The sequence below is a fragment of the Dipodomys spectabilis genome, unplaced genomic scaffold (assembly GCF_019054845.1).
Source record: "Dipodomys spectabilis isolate Male_0828 unplaced genomic scaffold, ASM1905484v1 ptg000017l, whole genome shotgun sequence".
Taxonomy (NCBI): Eukaryota; Metazoa; Chordata; class Mammalia; order Rodentia; family Heteromyidae; genus Dipodomys; species Dipodomys spectabilis.
The window spans coordinates 15,746,992-15,766,140 of NW_024870694.1; the positions used below are offsets into that span (position 1 = coordinate 15,746,992).

Here is a 19,149-nt window from a genome sequence, read left to right on the forward strand (position 1 = left end):
AAGGAGAAGGCTAGGCTTCTCAGAGGAGAATCCCGAGAATTGTCCAGTCTATTTTTCTGAATTACTTGGAAAAAAAAAAAAAAAAAAAACCCTTACCCATCCTAAAAGATCAAACATAGGTAAGCTGGTCTGCAAGACATCTCCACTTTCCTGATTGATTGCACGTCGTATTTACAGAGCTGGCTAATCCATAATTTATCCTCCCATCCCTGGGCATCCATTCTGAGAAGGCTTCTCTTGTGTTTCCACTGAAGCCATTGGGTATTCTGTGCTTCCTTTTTGGAGGACAGAGGTAGCAGGCAAAACGGGTCATGCGCATGCTCTGTCATTCCAGGTGGGCCTTTGCTGTTTGAGAACATCACCTTTGTTTACAACTCAGAGCAACTGAACGGGACGCAGCGGGTTCTTCTGGATAATGTCCTGTCTGAAGAACAGTGCCGGGAGCTGCACAGTGTGGCCAGTGTGAGGCTGGAGGAGGGGAGGGTCCTGGCAGGGGAGGGTCCTGGCAGGGAGGAGGATTCTGGGAGAGGATGGGTCCACTCTGCTGCCCTCTCCAGAGCCTACAGGATAGGGATCCTGCTTTCCTTTGTACCCAGGGAATAAGGTCTAGAAATGCACTAGCTTTAGAATCAATCCACACTGGTTATGGAAGCACTTTCATAGCTTTTCAGTTGCAATTACTTCAGTTTTCTCAGATTCCACCGTAGAATACCACCTGGCTTTATCTCTAGGACAGGATGACCACCTGTTTTATGATCTGCCTACCATATAAAGTTTCTGGGGAAAATCCTTTCATTTTAATCCATAATGATTGAATATGTGAATCGATTACTTTTTTGTTTCTATAAATATGTAGACTGAAGATTAATAGCTATCTTCTTTTAAGGGATGCTCTGATTTTATCTTTATTTATGTTTTTTATCATTACCTCTAAGTAATTGTTCGAAGGGGTTTTAATCCAACACATCAGTTTACTTGAGCATTGTATCTTGATCAGCATCACTTTTTCCATCAATCTGCCCCCTCTCATCTATCCCCACCCCACCCATCCCCTCAAGTTACCTGGCTCCAGTTTCACAGGTGAACATTGATTATCACGATGTACCGACCCACCTTTCTTCTTTTCCTTTGTCTGCCCCCTCCTCCCATTAAGCCCTATCCATGTTGTCGTTATTATGATGATGATTCCTAATAAGAAAGAGTTGAACCTGGGTTTTGGAATACAATGGGAATGACTCTGCAAATTGACTTTTGCACCCTGCTTTCTGGCAGCTAGAGCATAAAGACAGAGGTGATGGATGACATACTTATTACTGATAAAGCTTCTTCTTGTATTTTTCTTCCAGGGAATCATGCTTGTCGGTGACGGCTATCGAGGGAAAACATCACCTCACACACCCAACGAAAAGTTTGAAGGGGCAACGGTCCTGAAAGCACTCCGAGTAAAGTCTTTGCTTTCTGTGGGCTTGGTTTCTTCAGTGTCAGGCTACAGGCCACAGGCTCTTGTGAATGTCAAACAGAGCAAAAAGGGAGAGGAAGGGGTGGACCCCTGGTTGGGTGGTTTTGTGTGTTTGCTATAGAATGTAAGCTTTGGTCCCAGATCTTCCTCCATCCTAATGTGTGATGGGTGATATGTGTTCTCTAGGGCATGGGGCGGGGGTGGGGGGGGTGGGGGGCGGAGCTTCACTCCTAGCCACCTTCATTGTCTTTGATCATTTCCTCATTCATTCACCAAGTTCTCAAACTTTACGTCTCCTGAAACCTGTCCCTGACCAAAAACATATATGCAGCCACTGTCCTCAAGGAGTTTGTGAGCTAATTACATAAACATCAAAACAAGTGCTGTTGGGGGTGGGGGCTGATGAAGAATAGAAGAGAAGAATAGAAGAAGAGAAGAAGGCTCCAGCAAACAGTCTTTAACTCTCCCTCTGTGAGGGAGAGGAGCCTCCTTTAATGGTTGCCTGGTCTCTTCCAGACCTATAAACATGGGGTTCTATTCCCAGTAGCCAGCTCAGAAAGGACAATGATGTCTCGGCTTAATGAAATCTGGAGACTGCCTCCAGTCTTCCAGTGACCTTGCTTTCCTCTTTGTCTTTTCAGTTTGGTTATGAAGGCCGAGTGCCTCTGAAGAGCGCCCGTCTGTTTTATGACATCAGTGAAAAGGCTAGAAAGATCGTGGAATCCTATTTCATGCTGAATTCCACCCTGTATTTCTCCTATACACACATGGTCTGCCGAACAGCCCTGTCCGGTGAGATTCCGAGCCTGTCACCCTGCGATCCACCATGCCTAGTGAAGGCTCTTCCAAGCCAAGCCAAGCTCTAGTACTCCTTTGATGATGTTGGGTAACATTCCTACATTGCAGGCACCTACCAAGTCTTTCTTGCTCAGCCTTATTCTTTGATTTCCTACAGTTGCCAGAAACCTTCACTCTGAACACTTTCTGTCTTCAAATCTGTTTTTCCGCAATGGCTAAAATCAAGGAGGGAAAGAAAGAAAAAAACAAACTGCTTTCCTACTGCAGCTTCTACAGCCAGATCCCTGGATCTTACAGTTGTTAGGCTTGCAAGCACTGAGTGGAAGCTTTGGTGATAAAAGAGATTATTTAATCAGTGTTCTTTAAGCCAAGTGCCAGCGACTCACACCTATAATCCTAGCTACTCAGGAGGCTGAGATCTGAGTATCACAGGTTCAAGCTAGCCCAGGCAGAAAAGTACTTGAGGCTCTTATCTACAAGTTGCAAAAAAGTAAGAAGTAGTGGTTTAAGTGGTAGAGCACCAGCTTTGGACAGAAAAAGCTGAGGAACAGCGCCCGGTCCCTGAGTTCAAGCCTTAGTACCAACACAATAAATAAATAAGCCAGGCACTGGTGGCTCTTGCTTGTAATCCTATTTACTCAAGAGGCTGAGGATCAAGGTTCAAGGCCAGTCTGGGCAGGAAAGTACGTGAGGCTCTTCTCTCCAATTAACCACCTGAAACCTAGAAGTGATGCTCTGGCTCAAGTGGAAGAACGCTTGCCTTGAGCTGAAGAGCTCAGGGAGAATGTCCAGGCTGAGTTCAAGCCCCATAACCAACAATATAAAATAAAATAAAATATATACATACATACATGCATGCATGCATGCATATGTACATGCATGCACACAAATACATACATATGTGCATCCTCACATAAAACCTTATTTGAAAGGAAGCATCCTCACACCCCACTCATTGCTAGTCCCTCTGTGTCTTTTCTCCCCCCAACTTCAACGGGAACTAGAAGGATGCCCTGTAGACTTTACTTGTATGACATGTTATCTTAAAACCCAAATCATGCATTTATTTCTTCACATGCTATTCCTGGGGTCTGGATGCTGTCCCTGAGCATTTTTACTCAAGGCTAGTGTGCTACCGCTTGAGCCGCAGCTTCACCTCCAGCTTTTTGGTGGTTAATTAGGGAAAAGAGTTTCTTGTATATTCCTGCCCAGACTTTCTTCAAACTGGGATCCTCAGACCTCAGTCTCCTGAGTAGCTAGTGTGACAGCAGTGAGCCACTGGTGCCAGGCTATCATACTCCCTCCTCCTCCTCCTCCTCCTCCTCCTCCTCCTCCTCCTCCTCCTCCTCCTCCTCCTCTTCCTCCTCCTCCTCCTCCTCCTCCTCCTGCTCCTCTTCCTCCTCTTCCTCCTCCTCTTCCTCCCCCTCCTCCCCCTCCTCTTTCTTCCTTTTCTTTCTCTTTTTAAATTATCTTTAATTATTCTGGCCATTATTTTTAATCCTTGAAATAGAATCCATGAAATCAGAGTTGACTGAGGAGGAATTTTATAATTGAAGAGACAGGTATCATTTGCCCAAGATTCTACATGAAGTTGATGTCCAGACTGGACCAGAGTCTGACTTGTCCACTGTCCTTCCATGTCTTCTGACGAGTCTTCTGTGTCTCCACACTCATGGATGACACTGGAAACATGAGAAGACAGTGATAGTGTCTGCTTTTCTGTTGGAAGTTGCTGCAATCCATCTCCTATTCTCCTGGCAGGCCAGCAGGACAGGAGAAATGACCTCAGCCATCCCATCCATGCTGATAACTGCCTGTTGGACCCAGAAGCCAATGAGTGCTGGAAGGAGCCTCCGGCATACACTTTCCGCGACTATAGGTACAGACACCACTGACTTCAAAGCCAGACTTTCTCATAACAGTTATCAAAACCTCACGGACACTGGAAAGCTTCTGTTGGGCATTCACTCTTCATTTTGCTTCAGGAGAGCTTGTCCAGTGGTCTCCCGAAGCAGCTGTAATCACAGAGAAGCATCGATTTCTTTGATATCTTTAACAGAAACTCATTTTGCATCTAATTAACCACAGTGTCTCACAGGCTTGTCCTTGAGCATGTGTTTGTAGGTCTCAGAAGACAATAACATAGCATCACAATGCATGACTTAGCTAGTATTCACACCCATAAAGAACTCTGCTTGTATTTAGAAGCTCCCAGAATGAAATACCCTTTCAACGTATGGAAGGCTATCAATATGTAAAGAATCATTGTAGTCATCATGTATTGTATATAAAAGTGTACTAATTATTATTACTACACCCTGCTCTGCTCAAAAATCAGTTATTGAGCGCCCCCTATCTCTGAGGCTATGCTTCACAGCGAGGAATTGTCTAGCATTTTTTAAAAGCCCTATTAAATAAGGGAATACAAGAGTTACAAGTTATATCAGTGAGATTAGAGAATGAAATTAAATCTGATTAGGCACCACCTTCCAAAAGAAGTAAAATGTGGCATAAGACTTGAAATATGATTGAAACATGAATGTAAATGGAACCAATGAGCACTTCAGGGGTATAACCTATATAATACCTAATCTTCACAGAATGGAGGGTCGTTTATTTCAATATCAACTTCAAGGGGAACTTACTGATGAAGCTAGTGCATTCATCAGCAGTCTCTGTGAGGCTGGAAGCATGTATCACCATATGAACACTGTCCTCTTTCTTCTTATAGCGCGCTCCTATATATGAACGATGACTTTGAAGGAGGAGAATTCATATTCACCGAAATGGATGCTAAGACTGTGACAGTAAGTAAATCTCTCCTGCAAACTCATTTGGAACTCTTAAAGCTTCAGTCTCCATTTTCCAGACTCATAGATCAAGAATCCAAGAAATGGAGAAATCACTAGTGAATTTGTAGGTCATAAAATATAAGACATGAAAGCATCTATAGGCACATCTGAATCCATCTAAAAAATGAGTAAATTAAAAATGAAACAAAACAAAAAAACATAGCCGCGCACTGGTAGCCCACACCTGTAATCCTAACGAATCAGGAGTCTGAGATCTGAGGATCGTGGTTAAGCTTGGGCAGGAAAGTCTCTAACACTCTAATCTCCAATTCACCACTCAAAATGCTAGAAGAGGATCTGTGGCTCAAGTGGTAGATACTAGCTTTGAGCTTAAAAGCTCTGGGATAATATCTGGGCTCTGAGCTCAAGCCCCAGAACCAGCATTAAAATAATATAAAATAAAATAAAACAGTTTTGTAACTATTTAATGTGATTGTGTAACTAATGTTAGACTTGGAACAAAAGTGTTCTGAGTTCTGTCAAACAATGTGACAGAAGTTCCTAAGTCACCCAAATCCAGGAAAAGTTAAATGATTACACAAAATGTCTTCCAAGTAACCTGCTGTTCTGCATTCTTGGACTGAGCATTGTCCTCCAATACCCAAGTTATCAAAATAATCATATGCAGTTATAGGTATAAGCGTGGGTGTGTGTATATAAATAAATACTTGTGCAAATATACATCACTCCCTTGCTTCCACATTGATATGCATACTCACAGATATACACGCTAAGCCAGGTATTGGTGTATCATGCCTGTACTCAGGAAGCTAAAATCTGAGGGTCATGATTCAAAGTCAGGCTGGGCAGAAAAGTCCATGAGATTCTTATTCTAATTAATCAGCAAAAACCCAGAAGGTGTGGCTCGAGTGGTAAAATCCTGAAGTAAAGAAGTCAAGCAAGAGCCTGAGGAGCTAAGTTCAAGCCCCAGAACACATACTCTCTCTGTCTCTCTCCTGTCTCTCTGTCTCTCTCCATCTCTCTTTTTCTCTCTCTCTTTCTCTCCCTCTCTCTGTCTCTCTCTTTCTCTCTGTCTCTGTGTGTGTTTCTCTCTCTCTCTCTCTCTCTCTCTCTCTCTCTCACACACACACACACACACACACACACATCTGTATCAAAAGATAAATTCAGCTACCATCTTCCTAAAAAAACCAAGGTATTTAGAAAGCCAGTTTGCTGCACCCTTAGAGAAGATAATGTGGGCATCTATTAATGTTTAAGCCCAAAATCACACACAATGCTAGAAAAGCATTTTCTCCATTTGAAGAAACAACAGAAACACAAGTCAACCATGGAGCATCATTTTCTCCATGTAAAACCTAAGTTGTCAGAACATGGATATGATAAATTCCAAAGTTTTGGCATTGTCTAAACTATCCTGAAGACTTTAGCTGAGTTTTATTCTTTTCCCTTTTAGTGCACACACTTTTCTCAATAGGAAACAACCTTGTAGTGTGTATTATATCTTGTATTACCATGACACACAACTAGGGTACAAGAAACATACCCCAAGCTGTTTGTACTGGATTTAAAGGAGCCTCCGAGGATTCTGGTTAAAACTATCCAGAAACATGGTTAAGTGATTTTTTAAAAATTTGTGTGATTTAATACAATATCTGTTTAAAAGGGCATCTTGCCTCACTCTTTGTAGAAATATTAATATGCTTTATAACTGGGGAGATTCAGTCAAAATTGATGTAGTTTAAAAGCCTTGCCCGGGATTCTGAATTTTGGGAAGTCTGTGTGTGAAAAGCATTTTGCTCTTGAGCTTTGCTAATCCTGAAACCGAAGGAGAAAAACAAAGTTCACAGTTTCGAAGAAAATCATAGTTGGAACAGAATGCAGACAGGTGGTTGAAAAGATGTCTTTGCTTTTACTCCATCTAGTGGTCATATTTGAAAATGATCAATGTATGAGAAAAGAAAGGAATTACTGAAGTACTGTCTGAATTAATTTCATTCACTGTAGAATGTAAGCTAATTACACTTCCATTTTACCACATTGAAACCAGGTCACATTCTCCTTTCACATCCTATTATCCTAAGAACTGGTGTATGTTCCAAAGCACTGAATATTACTTCCCCACAAAAACTAAATGAAAATCTCTTTAACAGTATTTTAAACCAAAAGCTGAGTCGTTTATATTACTTTATATGACTTTATATGGCACAGATTTTATTGTAAAAATACTGTAGAGAAGGGTTACAGTTACACGAGTAAGGTAATGAGTACATTTCCTGTCCAGCATTGTTACCTCCTCCTTTGTTTTTCCCCTGTAATCCCTTCCCTCTCTGCCTCCCCAATTCCTCCCTCTCTGCCCCCAAGTTGTAAAGTTTGTTTTCAACATAGTGTCTTGTACATCTCATTGTTACAATGGGTCAACCTGTATCCTTATTTTAGCATTTTGTTATTTCCTTCTCCCCCACAAATTAGAAAAATGTATATACAAGATGTAGGGCCCTGGAATCAAACACAGTGAAAACAGGGATTATACCATGGGGGAAGAGCATCCAAGAGAAACAAAAAAATCACATAGTACATTTTAAATATGCTAAAAACAATAGCAAGAAAGAAAAAAACCACTCATGTTTCTATCTTGGGGTTCATTTCGCTTAACATTATCTTACATAGTCATATGCACATAGCTTTTGACCTTTTCTGCTTGTCCTAGACTTATACTACTTATTGCAAATAAGGGAAACCATGAGATCTATGTTTCTTTGGGCCTGGCTTTCTTCACTTAATATAAATTTTCCATTTCTGTTTCCTAACAAATGGGGCGATATCATTCTTTCTGATAGAGGCATAAAATTCCATATTATAAATATACCACATTTTCTTGATCCATTCATCTAGTGAGGGGCATCTGGGTTGGTTCCATATCTTAGCTGTGGCAAATAATGCTGTAATAAACATAGTTGTGCTGGTAGCTTTAGTATGGTGTTTGTGATCATTTGAGTAAATGCCCAAAAGTGGGATTGCTGGGTCATAAGGGAGCTCTATGTGGAGTCTTTTGAGGAACCTCCATACTGCTTTCCAAAGTGGTTGAACAAGTTTACACTCCCACCAACAGTAGGGTTCCCTTCTGGCCACATTCCCTCCAGCATCGGTTGTTATTAGATTTCTTGATTTTAGCCATTCTAACTGGAGTGAGGTGGAATCTCAATGTTTTTTTGATTCGCATTTCTTTTATGGCTAGAGAGGTTGAACATTTCTTCATGTATATATTGGCCATTCTTATTTCCTCTTCAGAGAAGTTTCTCTTTAAGTCTTTAGCTCTCTTATTTATTGGGCAGTTGTTTCTTTGAGGATTTGTCATTAGAGGATTTAGTTTTTTGAGTTCTAAGTATATTTTAGATATGAGACCCTTGTCCATTGTATGGCTAGTTAAGATCTTCTCCCAATCCATGGGCTTTCTATTGATCTTGCTAGCTATGTCCTTTGCCATGCAGAAGCTCTGCAATTTCATGCAATCCCATTTGTCCGACCTTTCTTTGATTTGTTGTGTTTCTTTGATTATGGCACAGATTTTTAAGACATTTGTTCATAATAGATAAATGAAATTCCTAGATAAGAATGTGATGAATTCTTAAAATTGAATTCCAGTTCTTATTTCTTTCTCATGACAACTTCACTCCTTTTTCAGCTGAAGGAACAGAGAAATGATCTAACCTGAAGCCACACAAGGAATTAGTATCTTTTAAGTCTTTTATTTTGTAACACACTGCAATTTTTAAATTAATTGATTGATGGTGAATTTACCTTTATTTGACAAAAGTTCATCACAAATGCATTTCTGACTGTTGACCATGGATTAGATGGAAAGCACAGTTTTCCACAATCTTACTTGAAGAGTATGATATAAGGGAGATAGGTGGGTTACTCTGTACAAAAACATGTACTTGTGAGGTACAGGAATTGAGGAATATGATATTCTTTGTGTACGTTTGAAGGTTAAGTTTCATAACCCAGCCTGTTTGCTTCATGGAAGCTTCCATTCAAATTTAAAAGACCCTAGACCAGAACTCATGTAAATTCAATGTGACTAGATTATGTTGCAAAAGTATGAGCACAGGCTTAGCATGTGGCTCAGTGGTAGAGTACTTGCCTAGCTAGCATGTGAAGCCCTTGGGTTCAATTCCTCAGTACCCCATAAACAGAAAAAGCCGGAAGGGGAGCTGTGTGGCTCAAGTGGTAGAGCACTTGCCTGGAGCAAAAGAAGCTCAGGGCCCAGGCCCTGAGCTCAAGCCCCAGGGCTGGCAAAAAACCAAGTCATTTGTCTGAACTTGAGAGCAGGCCTCCCTGAAGAAACCTTTTCAGAAACAGAAGCAGACTGATGGACGCTTCACTCCTGCGATTGCTGGTGTGGGCAGATAAGCTCCCAGATAGCTGAGGTTCATCCCAGAGTTGCTCAGACCCATTCTAACTCCTTCAAGGCACTGGGTACCTTGATTGCTAAACTTGCCCCAAATTCTTACATTGGAAAAAGAAAAAGGATACATTCCATATGTAGAAGACTGAAATTAGATGCCTCTCCTCCTGTACAAAAATCAACTCAACATGGAGTAAATACCTAAGCGAGAGGCCTGAAAGTTTGAATTTACTACAAGCAAACTTAGGGAAAATACATGAAGGACAGGCAAGAAGTTTCTTGAATGGGATTCCAGTAGCCAAGGAAACAAGGGTTACACAACCTCCAGAATTAAACGACAAGTTCTGATAAAACGTGGGCAAAATACTTTCAACTTTCATTTCATCAAAGAAAGAACACAGCATTGCCTCTCAACATTCTTCCCTCCTATCTCCAGAGGTTGCTGTCAAGAGCTGGCGATCTTGTTGAAGCAAAGGCTTCCATGAGGGGTGGGGTTCAGTGAATACAGGAAACAAATGACAGCCAATGACCCTGCAGCCACCTTCCCAAGGCTTTCCCTAGGAAGGCATTCCCATCTTCCACCACAGGCCTCTGTATCATTTATATTTCTGTTTCTTTTATCTTTCGTGTGTGTGTGTGTGTGTGTGTGTGTGTACATTGGAGCTTGAACTCAGGGTGCTGGGTACTGTCCCTTAGCTTTTTCACTTATGGCTAGCACTCTACCACTTGTGACGTGGTTCCACTTTCAGCTTTTTGCTGGTTACTTGAAGAAAAGTATTCATAGACTTCCTTTCTCTTGTTGGCTTAAAACCAAGGTCTTTAGATCTCATCTTCCTGAGCAGTTAGGATTAAAGGCATAAGCCACTAGGGCCCAGTTAGGTTGGTTTATTTATTCCATTTCTATATAGAAATATTCAGCAAGTTCTTTCTCCAGACAACAAGAATCAGACTGATATTGTGGGCACAAGCATCTAGACAGCTCTGTAGTCTATTATCAGAAAAGCCACCTGACTGAAGCTGTCTGTTCTGGAAATCTACTTGATCGAGAAAAGACAAATCACTCATCACTGACTATGGGTAGGAGAGTAACCAGTAACCAGAAATGGTTCCGTATTGCTTTTTCTATTAACATTTGCACACACATAAGTATACACGTATATACACAGACACATACACTCTGGGCACACATAGATATACACTCTCAACTGGTCTCTGAATTTTGACTTCACCACCTGTAACATTCAATATGCAGTTGCCGAATCTTGAGTAAAAGTTATTATGGGGCATTTGTGGACTTTCAGAAGCTTTCTCAAAGGCAGCTGTGAAAATGCCACCATGGCAGTCTGATTTTTATGCAAAAGGAAAACACACAGTTCTATTGAGCGCACCTCAAGTCAATTCAGAGAGTAGGTAGTTAGAAGGGCTCTGTGTGGCCACACATGACAAATCCTGGCTCTGCTCATCTGCGTTTGTACGACCTTTCTCAGCTCTCCAAGGGGAAGAGAGCAAGGTCTTAGCATTTCCCTTAGGAAGAAAAATGGTCTCAACTTATACAGGACTCTTTTTCAAACACACAGCTACAACTCCTATTATTCAGCTGCCCAAAGCACCTGCCTGTTCATCTTCTATTCTAGCTGCGTGCCGCCAGCCATGCCCATTCCCACGTTCCCTGAACTTCTCTACCCAAACATCAATAGACAGCTCCACCTGCAGCACGCAAGCTTTGACATTCCATGTCAATCACCTCAAAACACCTGGAGTCGGTGGAGCAGGTTCACCTCAAGGGTGCAGGGGTCTCATCCCTGGAGGCAGTCAAGCCATGCTTGAATGACCACTGGGCATGATGCTGTGAAGGGCTTGATGTGTCCCAGCGAGTTAGACTTGGCATTTAAAATGTGTTAAAACGATAGAAACCCGTCAATGTAAAATTAAGGAATTAGAAAAGGTTACACGCATGTGAATACTCCATAGACAATTAGCAAAGTTCTTCTGGTACTCAGATGTCCTTTCGCTTTCTTTATAATGCCATCCATGGTCAATGTACTTATCTAATGCACAGATGTTGTATGCATGAATTAGCTTTCTTGGAATGTGTAGGTCATCACTACAACACATGAGAACTTACATGTGTGCTGTAATATACCTGGGACCTAAAAGTTGTTATTTTATGAATTATAACTTTTATGGGTAAGAACATGGAGGTGATCTATGTCTTCTTCCACTTCAGGATTCTATTGTTGGTTTGTTTTGTGTTGCTGTGATTCAAATCTTCACACACAAGATCCCAGAGGGAAATGTTCAGGATAAAGGATTGACAGCCTTGTTTTTACTTTCTTTATCAGGCCTCAATAAAACCCAAGTGTGGGCGCATGATCAGCTTCTCGTCAGGAGGAGAGAACCCGCACGGAGTGAAGGCCGTCACCAAAGGCCAGAGATGCGCCGTGGCTCTGTGGTTTACCCTGGACCCATTGTACAGAGAGCTGGTGAGTCTGCACACATCTGCAGGTCAGGGAGGCCTGCTTTGCCAACAGACCTTTGCCAATGAGCCCTTCAACTTGGCCCCTACCCAGCAGAGACCTGAGATTTGGACAAAGCTTTGATAGAATTATTTCTAGCTTGCAATAGAAATCTACCTGCCATCATCTTCTAAGCCACAGAAAATTGTCCGATCCAATTTTTCCTAATTCTGACTTACCGATTGCACATCCAGCTTATGTAATAACGTCCTGGGGAAAAGAAGAAGGGCTGTGAAGGTGATTCTTTATCCATGGAGTTCTAATTCTAGGCACGAAGATATTTGCAAAAATGGTGTTCACACTCACCTGTCTGTTCTGAGCTCCTGAGCAGTGCAGTATCCTCAGGGAAGTGCACCTCACTCTGGGTGAGAAAGAGCGTAGTATTACTACAAGACATTAAAAAGAGCACTGACGCTGAGCACTGGGGATTCACGCAATAATTCTAGTTTCTCCAGAGACTGAGGCCTGAGAAGCCAGATTTGGCAGATAAATACTAGACACTCTTATCTCCAATTAACTATCAAAAAAACATAAATGGAGGCATGACTCATGGTAGAGCACTAGCAGTGGGCAAAACAATGCTAAGTGAGACGACCCTAAATTCAAACTCTAGTACAGGTGCACACACACACACACACACACACACACACACACACACACACACACACACTTCAAAAGCCAGCACTGCAGAGTTTATGAAACACTCACAAAATAGGTTTAGGGGGCATGCAAGATTATGGTGACTTATTGATGTTGTTAAATATTAAAACATTTTATTATTTAAAATATTAAAATATTAATTTAATATTCACATACCAAAATGGCTGTCAAAATTTAATTGCATAAGACATTTAATTTCATTGCATACTGAAATATTAATGACAAAATATTAAAGTGATATCAAAGTAATAAAATACAAAAATAACGTTACACGCATTGCTTATTAGTACCATTGAATCACGTGCTAACATTTAGTTAAATATTAATGTTAGCATTAAAATAATATTGAAATAGTATCCTATTTAAAGTAGCTGGGGATTCGATTGAATAAGACAAGTTGCTCGTATCCTGTGGTTCTCCCTTGTTCAGAGCAGTCTCTGTCTACCTGGGAGGAGGCTGAATAGAGACCCATCAATGGAACCCAGGAAGAAATACCTGGGCCACTGTAGGAGGAGCCATTGTTCCTTCCACCACTGCTGAGTACGGTTGTCTGCATTAGTGAAGCTTGGGAAGCAGCCTGGCCAGAAACACTGAAGTTGCTGCTGAAGCCTCATGGCTCAGGCCAGCACCAATGCCTTCCAGTCTTCTCCAGCCCAGCATGGTGGAGACACTATGAAATCATATTTTTAAAATGACATTAAGTCCAGCTTACCTCTATGGATAAAAATGGAATCTAGTTTCATCAGAAAATACTTTAAAAAGGACCCCTTATTCTCATCGACTCTCCACCAAGACAGACTAGAAAGTGTTCCTCCTATTCTCTGAGTATTCTGTGGATACACTTGACAGTCTTTAGAGAAGAACTCTTGTGTTCTTGGGACACTGCTAGGTAGGCTCTTAGGGGATAGGGATGAACAAAACATAGTCCCTGGCTACCAGGAGCTTGTGAGACCCCCTGCATAAGGGAGGGAAGGAGAAGACAGCCCTAAGTAGCTCGCAGTGGAAGAATCCAGAAAAACTCACAGCAGCTCAGACACAGAAGCCTCGCATGGAAAGAGAAAGCAGTCCATGAAGTCCTAGAGTCCTAAAAGCATCAAGTGGTGCTAAGCATTCCGGCTGACCTGGACTTTGTTTATTGCCTTGTATTTCTCCACATTGAAAATACCTGCACCACTCCTGCTAGAATGACTAAGGTACCCAGGCAAGTGAATAGCTTGTGAAGATCATAAATGGTTGAAAAATCACCTCACTATCTCAGTTCTTATTCAGGAGGTGAACTCACCATTATATACTCATCATTCTCTCTGACTCATTGTTCTTCCAAAGTAAAGTAGCACAAACTGAGCTGTCTGTTCCTTCCTAATCAGGAAACATCAGTGCCTAAAATGAAATAAAAGAAAGAACTTCTTTTGATGGAAAAGTACCGATAAATAAATAAAAATTACAAAAATCCCAGCTTGGCAATTAGCGACATCTTGTGGCCAAATGGAAAAATGACAGGAAAATGTAGCCTATTCAGTGACTCCCAACTTTTGCTTCTCACCTGGAGGTCCTTACAAAATACTAAGGATCAGAATGATTTGACTCGGGGTGTTACCTGAATACCAGAATTTTAAAGCTCTCCAGGTGAAGTTTATGGCTCAAATGCCTTTTCTCATTTTGGATCCTTGAGCCAGGAGAGCCTGTCGGTGAAATGTCCCCATGAGTAGATGGTATGAACATCACAGATTAAGACAGTGTCTCAAGACACATTTATTAACATACACATTCAAGGATGAAAAGATGTTGGAGGCTAGAAATGCATCAATTCCAGCTCTCAAATTTCTTCCCTTCATGAGAGTGCCCTCTTCTTCCTCCTCCTTTTCCTCGTTCTTTTCCTGTTCCTCCTCCTCCTCCTCTTCCTCCTTCTGCATGAAAGCTTTAACTCAGGGCCTTGAGCTCTTATTATGCTACTCTGTCATTGAGCCATGTTTCCAGTCTGTTTTTCTACTGGTTAATTAGATGGAGTCTCACAGACTTTTCTGCCAGGACTAGCTTTAAACTGTAAACCTCTATGTCTCCGCCTCCTACATAGCTAGGTTGTGATAGCTTCCTGAGGTTATCAGATATGAAATCTTTTCATGTGTGCCAATTTGTTCAGTATTGAAATTGTTCTCCTCGTTTTCTTGCAATAACATCGGGCATGATTTTAGGCATGAAAATTTTGTTTCCTATTATTTTGCATGTTGGTTCTTATTGTTGTTATTGCGTCAAGATCATCTTCAATGGTACCTTCTGTGCTGGAGACCACCAGTGAGGGAGAGGAAATGAATAAGAAATAACCCCTGGTTTTGAGGAGGGTTAATCCAGGGCCAAAAAAGTAAAATCCAAAGTAAAATTTGGCTGTAGCAAATAGCATTTGAAATAAGCTTTACAGGATGAGTTACATTGTTTAGGAAGAGGCATTTTCAAAGACAGGAATCAGTATAATGTCATCAATACAGTGGAGCCCTTGCAAAATGTCAGTAGCCTTTGTAGGCACTAGAAATACGGCAGCGACTAAGAAAATAAAATTCCTTACTATTTTGGAGCTAACGTTGTAGAGGAAAGAGACAGATAACAAATAAGTAAGAATATCAATAATTCAGAGATTTTCTGAGAGTCATAAGTAATGTGTGGACAATAAAACAAAACACAGCTACAGAATCTCACTTCTACAATCTCAGCTACTTCAGAGGCAGATATAGGAGGATTATAGTTCAGTGCCCAAATGGGCAAAAAGTAAGCAAGACCTCTATCTCACACCAAGGCGTGGTGGTGTACATTTTAATCCAGCTACATAGGCTTTAAGTCTGAGCATGTCCCTTAGCAAAAACCTGAAACCATATCTGAAAAATAAACTCTCAGCACAAAGGTTTGAGAGTGTGGCTTGAAAGGTTCTGTGCTTGCTGGGCCTCAAGTTCAAATCCCAGTACTGCCATACAATCCAAAAATGAAGGAAAGGAGGGAAGAAGAAGAAAGGAGGGAGAGAGTAGTGTGTGACTGACTGAGTGTTAAAATGAGAGCTTATCCGGTGCAACATCTTCAATTCAATGCCTAGCAGACAGGAATACAATCCACAAGATGTAGAGCAGGCCAGACTGTCTGAATGTGTGTGCAGATGAGAGTGATATGGAAAGAAAGTGCAGAAGGGGCAGGCATCCCATTATATAGGTTCATTAAGAAATGTGAATTTCAAGCCAGACTGGTAGGGCACATATGAAACCCCAGATACTCATGACTTGAGAACAGGCCAATTAAGAAGTTAGTTAGACCATGTCTCAACCAACAAGCAAAGTATGAAGTGGGACACTAATGCCCCACACCAACAATCCTAGCTACTCAGGAGGTTGAGATCTAAGGATCGTGATTCAAAGCCAGCCTGGGCAGGAAAATTTGTGAGACTCTTATCTCCAATTAACCCCCAGAAAATTGGAAGTGCCACTGTGGCTCAAAGTAGTAGAGCACTAAGCTTGAGCAAAAGAGCTCAGAGACAGCACTGAAGCCCCAAGTTCAAACCCCATGACCTACCAAAACAACAACAAACAACAAACAAGCAGACAAACAGGATATGGTGGTTCACACTTGTGATCTTAGCCACATAGGAAGTATAAGGGCTTGGAGAAGTGGCTCAGCTGCCAATGAGCAGAAGTGTCAGGTACCAAATTTGAGTCCTGGTCTTGGACCTAAAAACCAAAACAACAACAACAAAAAGTGTAAGTAGGAGAATCTGGCCCTGAGCAGAAAATACAAGATCTCGTCTGGAAAACAATTAAAAGTAAAAAGGGCTGGAGATGTGGCTGGAGATGTGGCTCCAGTGGTCAACACTTGCTTAGCACGTGTGAGATTATCAATCAAACCCCAGCGCGGCCAAAATTGTTTTTAAGGTGAATTTTATTCTAAATGGTGCAGGGCCTTTGGGCCTCCCCCAGAGATTCCCATAGTCGGAGCAACCTCTGGATCCAAAGGATTATTCTAGCTAGCCACATGGACTCAGACAAGAAAGGTGACGGAGCAGGTGGGAGGTGTGCAAAGCTGGATCACAGTGTAGAAGTGGAGGAACTGGACCTCCGGAGGCTGGGTATGCAGAGGCAGCTCATTTGGCTCATTCACGCAGATCCACCAAGGACAGGGATAGGAAGGAAGAATCCAGCAATCTGGGGACATCTGAAGTCCTGAGTTACACGATGCTGACCACCTCAACCACTGGTACTCAGGAGAGGACACACTGCCCCCTAGGGGACGTGTGGCAATATCTGGAGACATTTTTAGCTGTCACAACTTAGCCATTGGTGTTACTGTTTCGTGTCCTGCAGTAAGTAGAGGCCAGAGATGTTGCTTAACACCCTAAGAAAACAGAGGACCCCCATCTCACCCCATAAAGAAATTACCTGGCACTACTAAAATGTCAGTAGTGCCAATGGTGAGAAAATTTGGCAGAAGGGACAGAAGCCAGCCAATGACGCACCACATGCTCAAGAAACCATGGCTTTTTCAAGACAAATGGGTGAGCAGTGTAGAGGTGTTTACCTAGAAATAGGAAGAGCAGAAGAGGCGTATGGGTGTAGAAGGGTACATGTGGTGAAGGATGCATGCCTCTGAACATTGCATGATGCTGGAGAAGCTGAGGGGACCGTGAATTAGCAAGGAGCTCATTCAACAGGAGAGCTGGCTGCAGGAAAGGAATCTTGGAGGGTAATGGTTTCAGAACATAGGGACGTCTGCAGAAGACACCAGTCTGGGGATGAAGTCCGTTGAATCCTTGGCTAGGTTTATCAACCCTCCATGCCAAGATGGCTGCCTGGAAGTGTTCAGAAAGCATCTGTGAGGAGACTGATCATCATCCTGCTGGTAACACAAATGTGTCCCTTGTCTTTTTGTTGTTGTTGTTTGCAGGAGCGAATACAGGCAGATGAAGTGATCGCCATCCTGGACCGGGAACAGCAAGGGAAGCATGAACTGAATATCAACCCCAGAGATGAGCTATAAACAAGCGGGAAAGAAAGTTCTATCAGATATTTATTTAAATTGTTAATCTTAGAAGAACTGTTTTATTTTTGTACAGAGCCATGGTATAAGTTAACCGGATACTAGGAGTCACCAGAACCTCCATTCTTCTGCCGAAACTGTGCTCCTGTACCACTTGGTGTCCATTAGCGCGCTAGTTCATCTCTCCAAGCCCAGTCACTTCTCTATACTCCAAACACACACACACACACACACACACACACACACACACACACACACACACACACTCATGCAAGCACATAACACTACCCACACATGAACACTCACATATCATACAACATGCAAACAGAAACACACCACATAGATGTTATACTCACATTCATCACAGAGAACACAGAAACATGTGTGCCACACAGACACACACTATCTGCACATATGCCACATAAGCAGACACATAGCACATACATACCATAGACACCACACACAAGCAAACACACACACACAAATACCACCACACCTACTACATCAAAATAAATATACAAATATTCCACAACAATACTGTATACACATACAAATGCACATATGCAAACACACATACACATACAACACACACACCGCACATACCACACACATCAACACACACACACATTAAACACAATTAATTTGCTGCACATCCAACATCTCAGTACCTCAGCTGGTTCTTAGCAAGGGCACAGCTGTGTGCTTGGCTCATAAGGCCTGTGTGGCTCAGGGCCTCTCCTCCATATTCTTTCTGGGGCTGACAGTCGTACACTTCATACACTTGGATCCTCCAGGATCAGCTCAGCTTCGGGTCTTTGGAGCTTCAGGCAGAGTCTGCACTGCCTCAGATATTGAGAAGACAGAAGCTCCCCTCTCCTCCCCCCCGCCGCCCTGCCCAGGCTCTAGGAAGGCACCTCTCAGATGAGTCCTGTGTGAAACAGGGAAGCCCAGACAATAAACATACACTGGAAGTTGCCATTCTTCTCCACTGTGCGATGGAAAGGACTATATGGAGTTGTATCATATAGACCGGGCATGGTGGTTCACGCCTATAATCCCAGCACTTAGCGAGATGAGTTTGAGGCCAGTCTGAGTTATAGAGCAAGCCCTGCCTCCAAGAAAAGAGCAAAGTGAAACAAAACAACAACAACTATAGAAACGCTGAAACAGAATGGGTCTCTAGTGGCTTCAGAAGAGAATCTTTAACCCCGTCTGGCTGCCAGAGAGAGCCTATCACCGGAAAGAGGAACATGTTGTACTTTGAAAGAAAAGAGTCTGATTCCAGCCATCTCTGCCTGTATCTCAGTGTTTCCTCCTCATTGCTGCTATCCAGCGGACAGACCCGTGCTTGTGTCTGAATTATTTAATTAAAACAACAACACACACACTCTTACTTTGAGATCTGCTTTCATTTCTGTTCCCCAGAACGTCTCCTTTGTATGTTGGGATACTGGTTTTGAGATCATACAGGCGCTCTGGACAATC

The 19,149-nt window shown here is 42.2% G+C and overlaps 1 protein-coding gene across 1 annotated transcript in view; it reads left to right on the plus strand.

Moving 5' to 3' along the window:
* The window catches only part of P3h2 (prolyl 3-hydroxylase 2), a 167,280-nt gene extending 149,615 nt beyond the window's left edge, over positions 1–17,665 (plus strand). The window contains exons 9-15 of the mRNA XM_042669066.1: positions 335–462; positions 1,347–1,442; positions 2,101–2,251; positions 4,019–4,136; positions 4,989–5,064; positions 11,824–11,964; positions 17,572–17,665. Of these exons, the coding sequence (XP_042525000.1) occupies positions 335–462; positions 1,347–1,442; positions 2,101–2,251; positions 4,019–4,136; positions 4,989–5,064; positions 11,824–11,964; positions 17,572–17,664 (803 nt within the window). The 3' untranslated portion in view covers position 17,665. The remainder of the gene's footprint in view (positions 1–334; positions 463–1,346; positions 1,443–2,100; positions 2,252–4,018; positions 4,137–4,988; positions 5,065–11,823; positions 11,965–17,571) is intronic.
* The last annotated feature ends 1,484 nt before the right edge of the window (positions 17,666–19,149 follow it).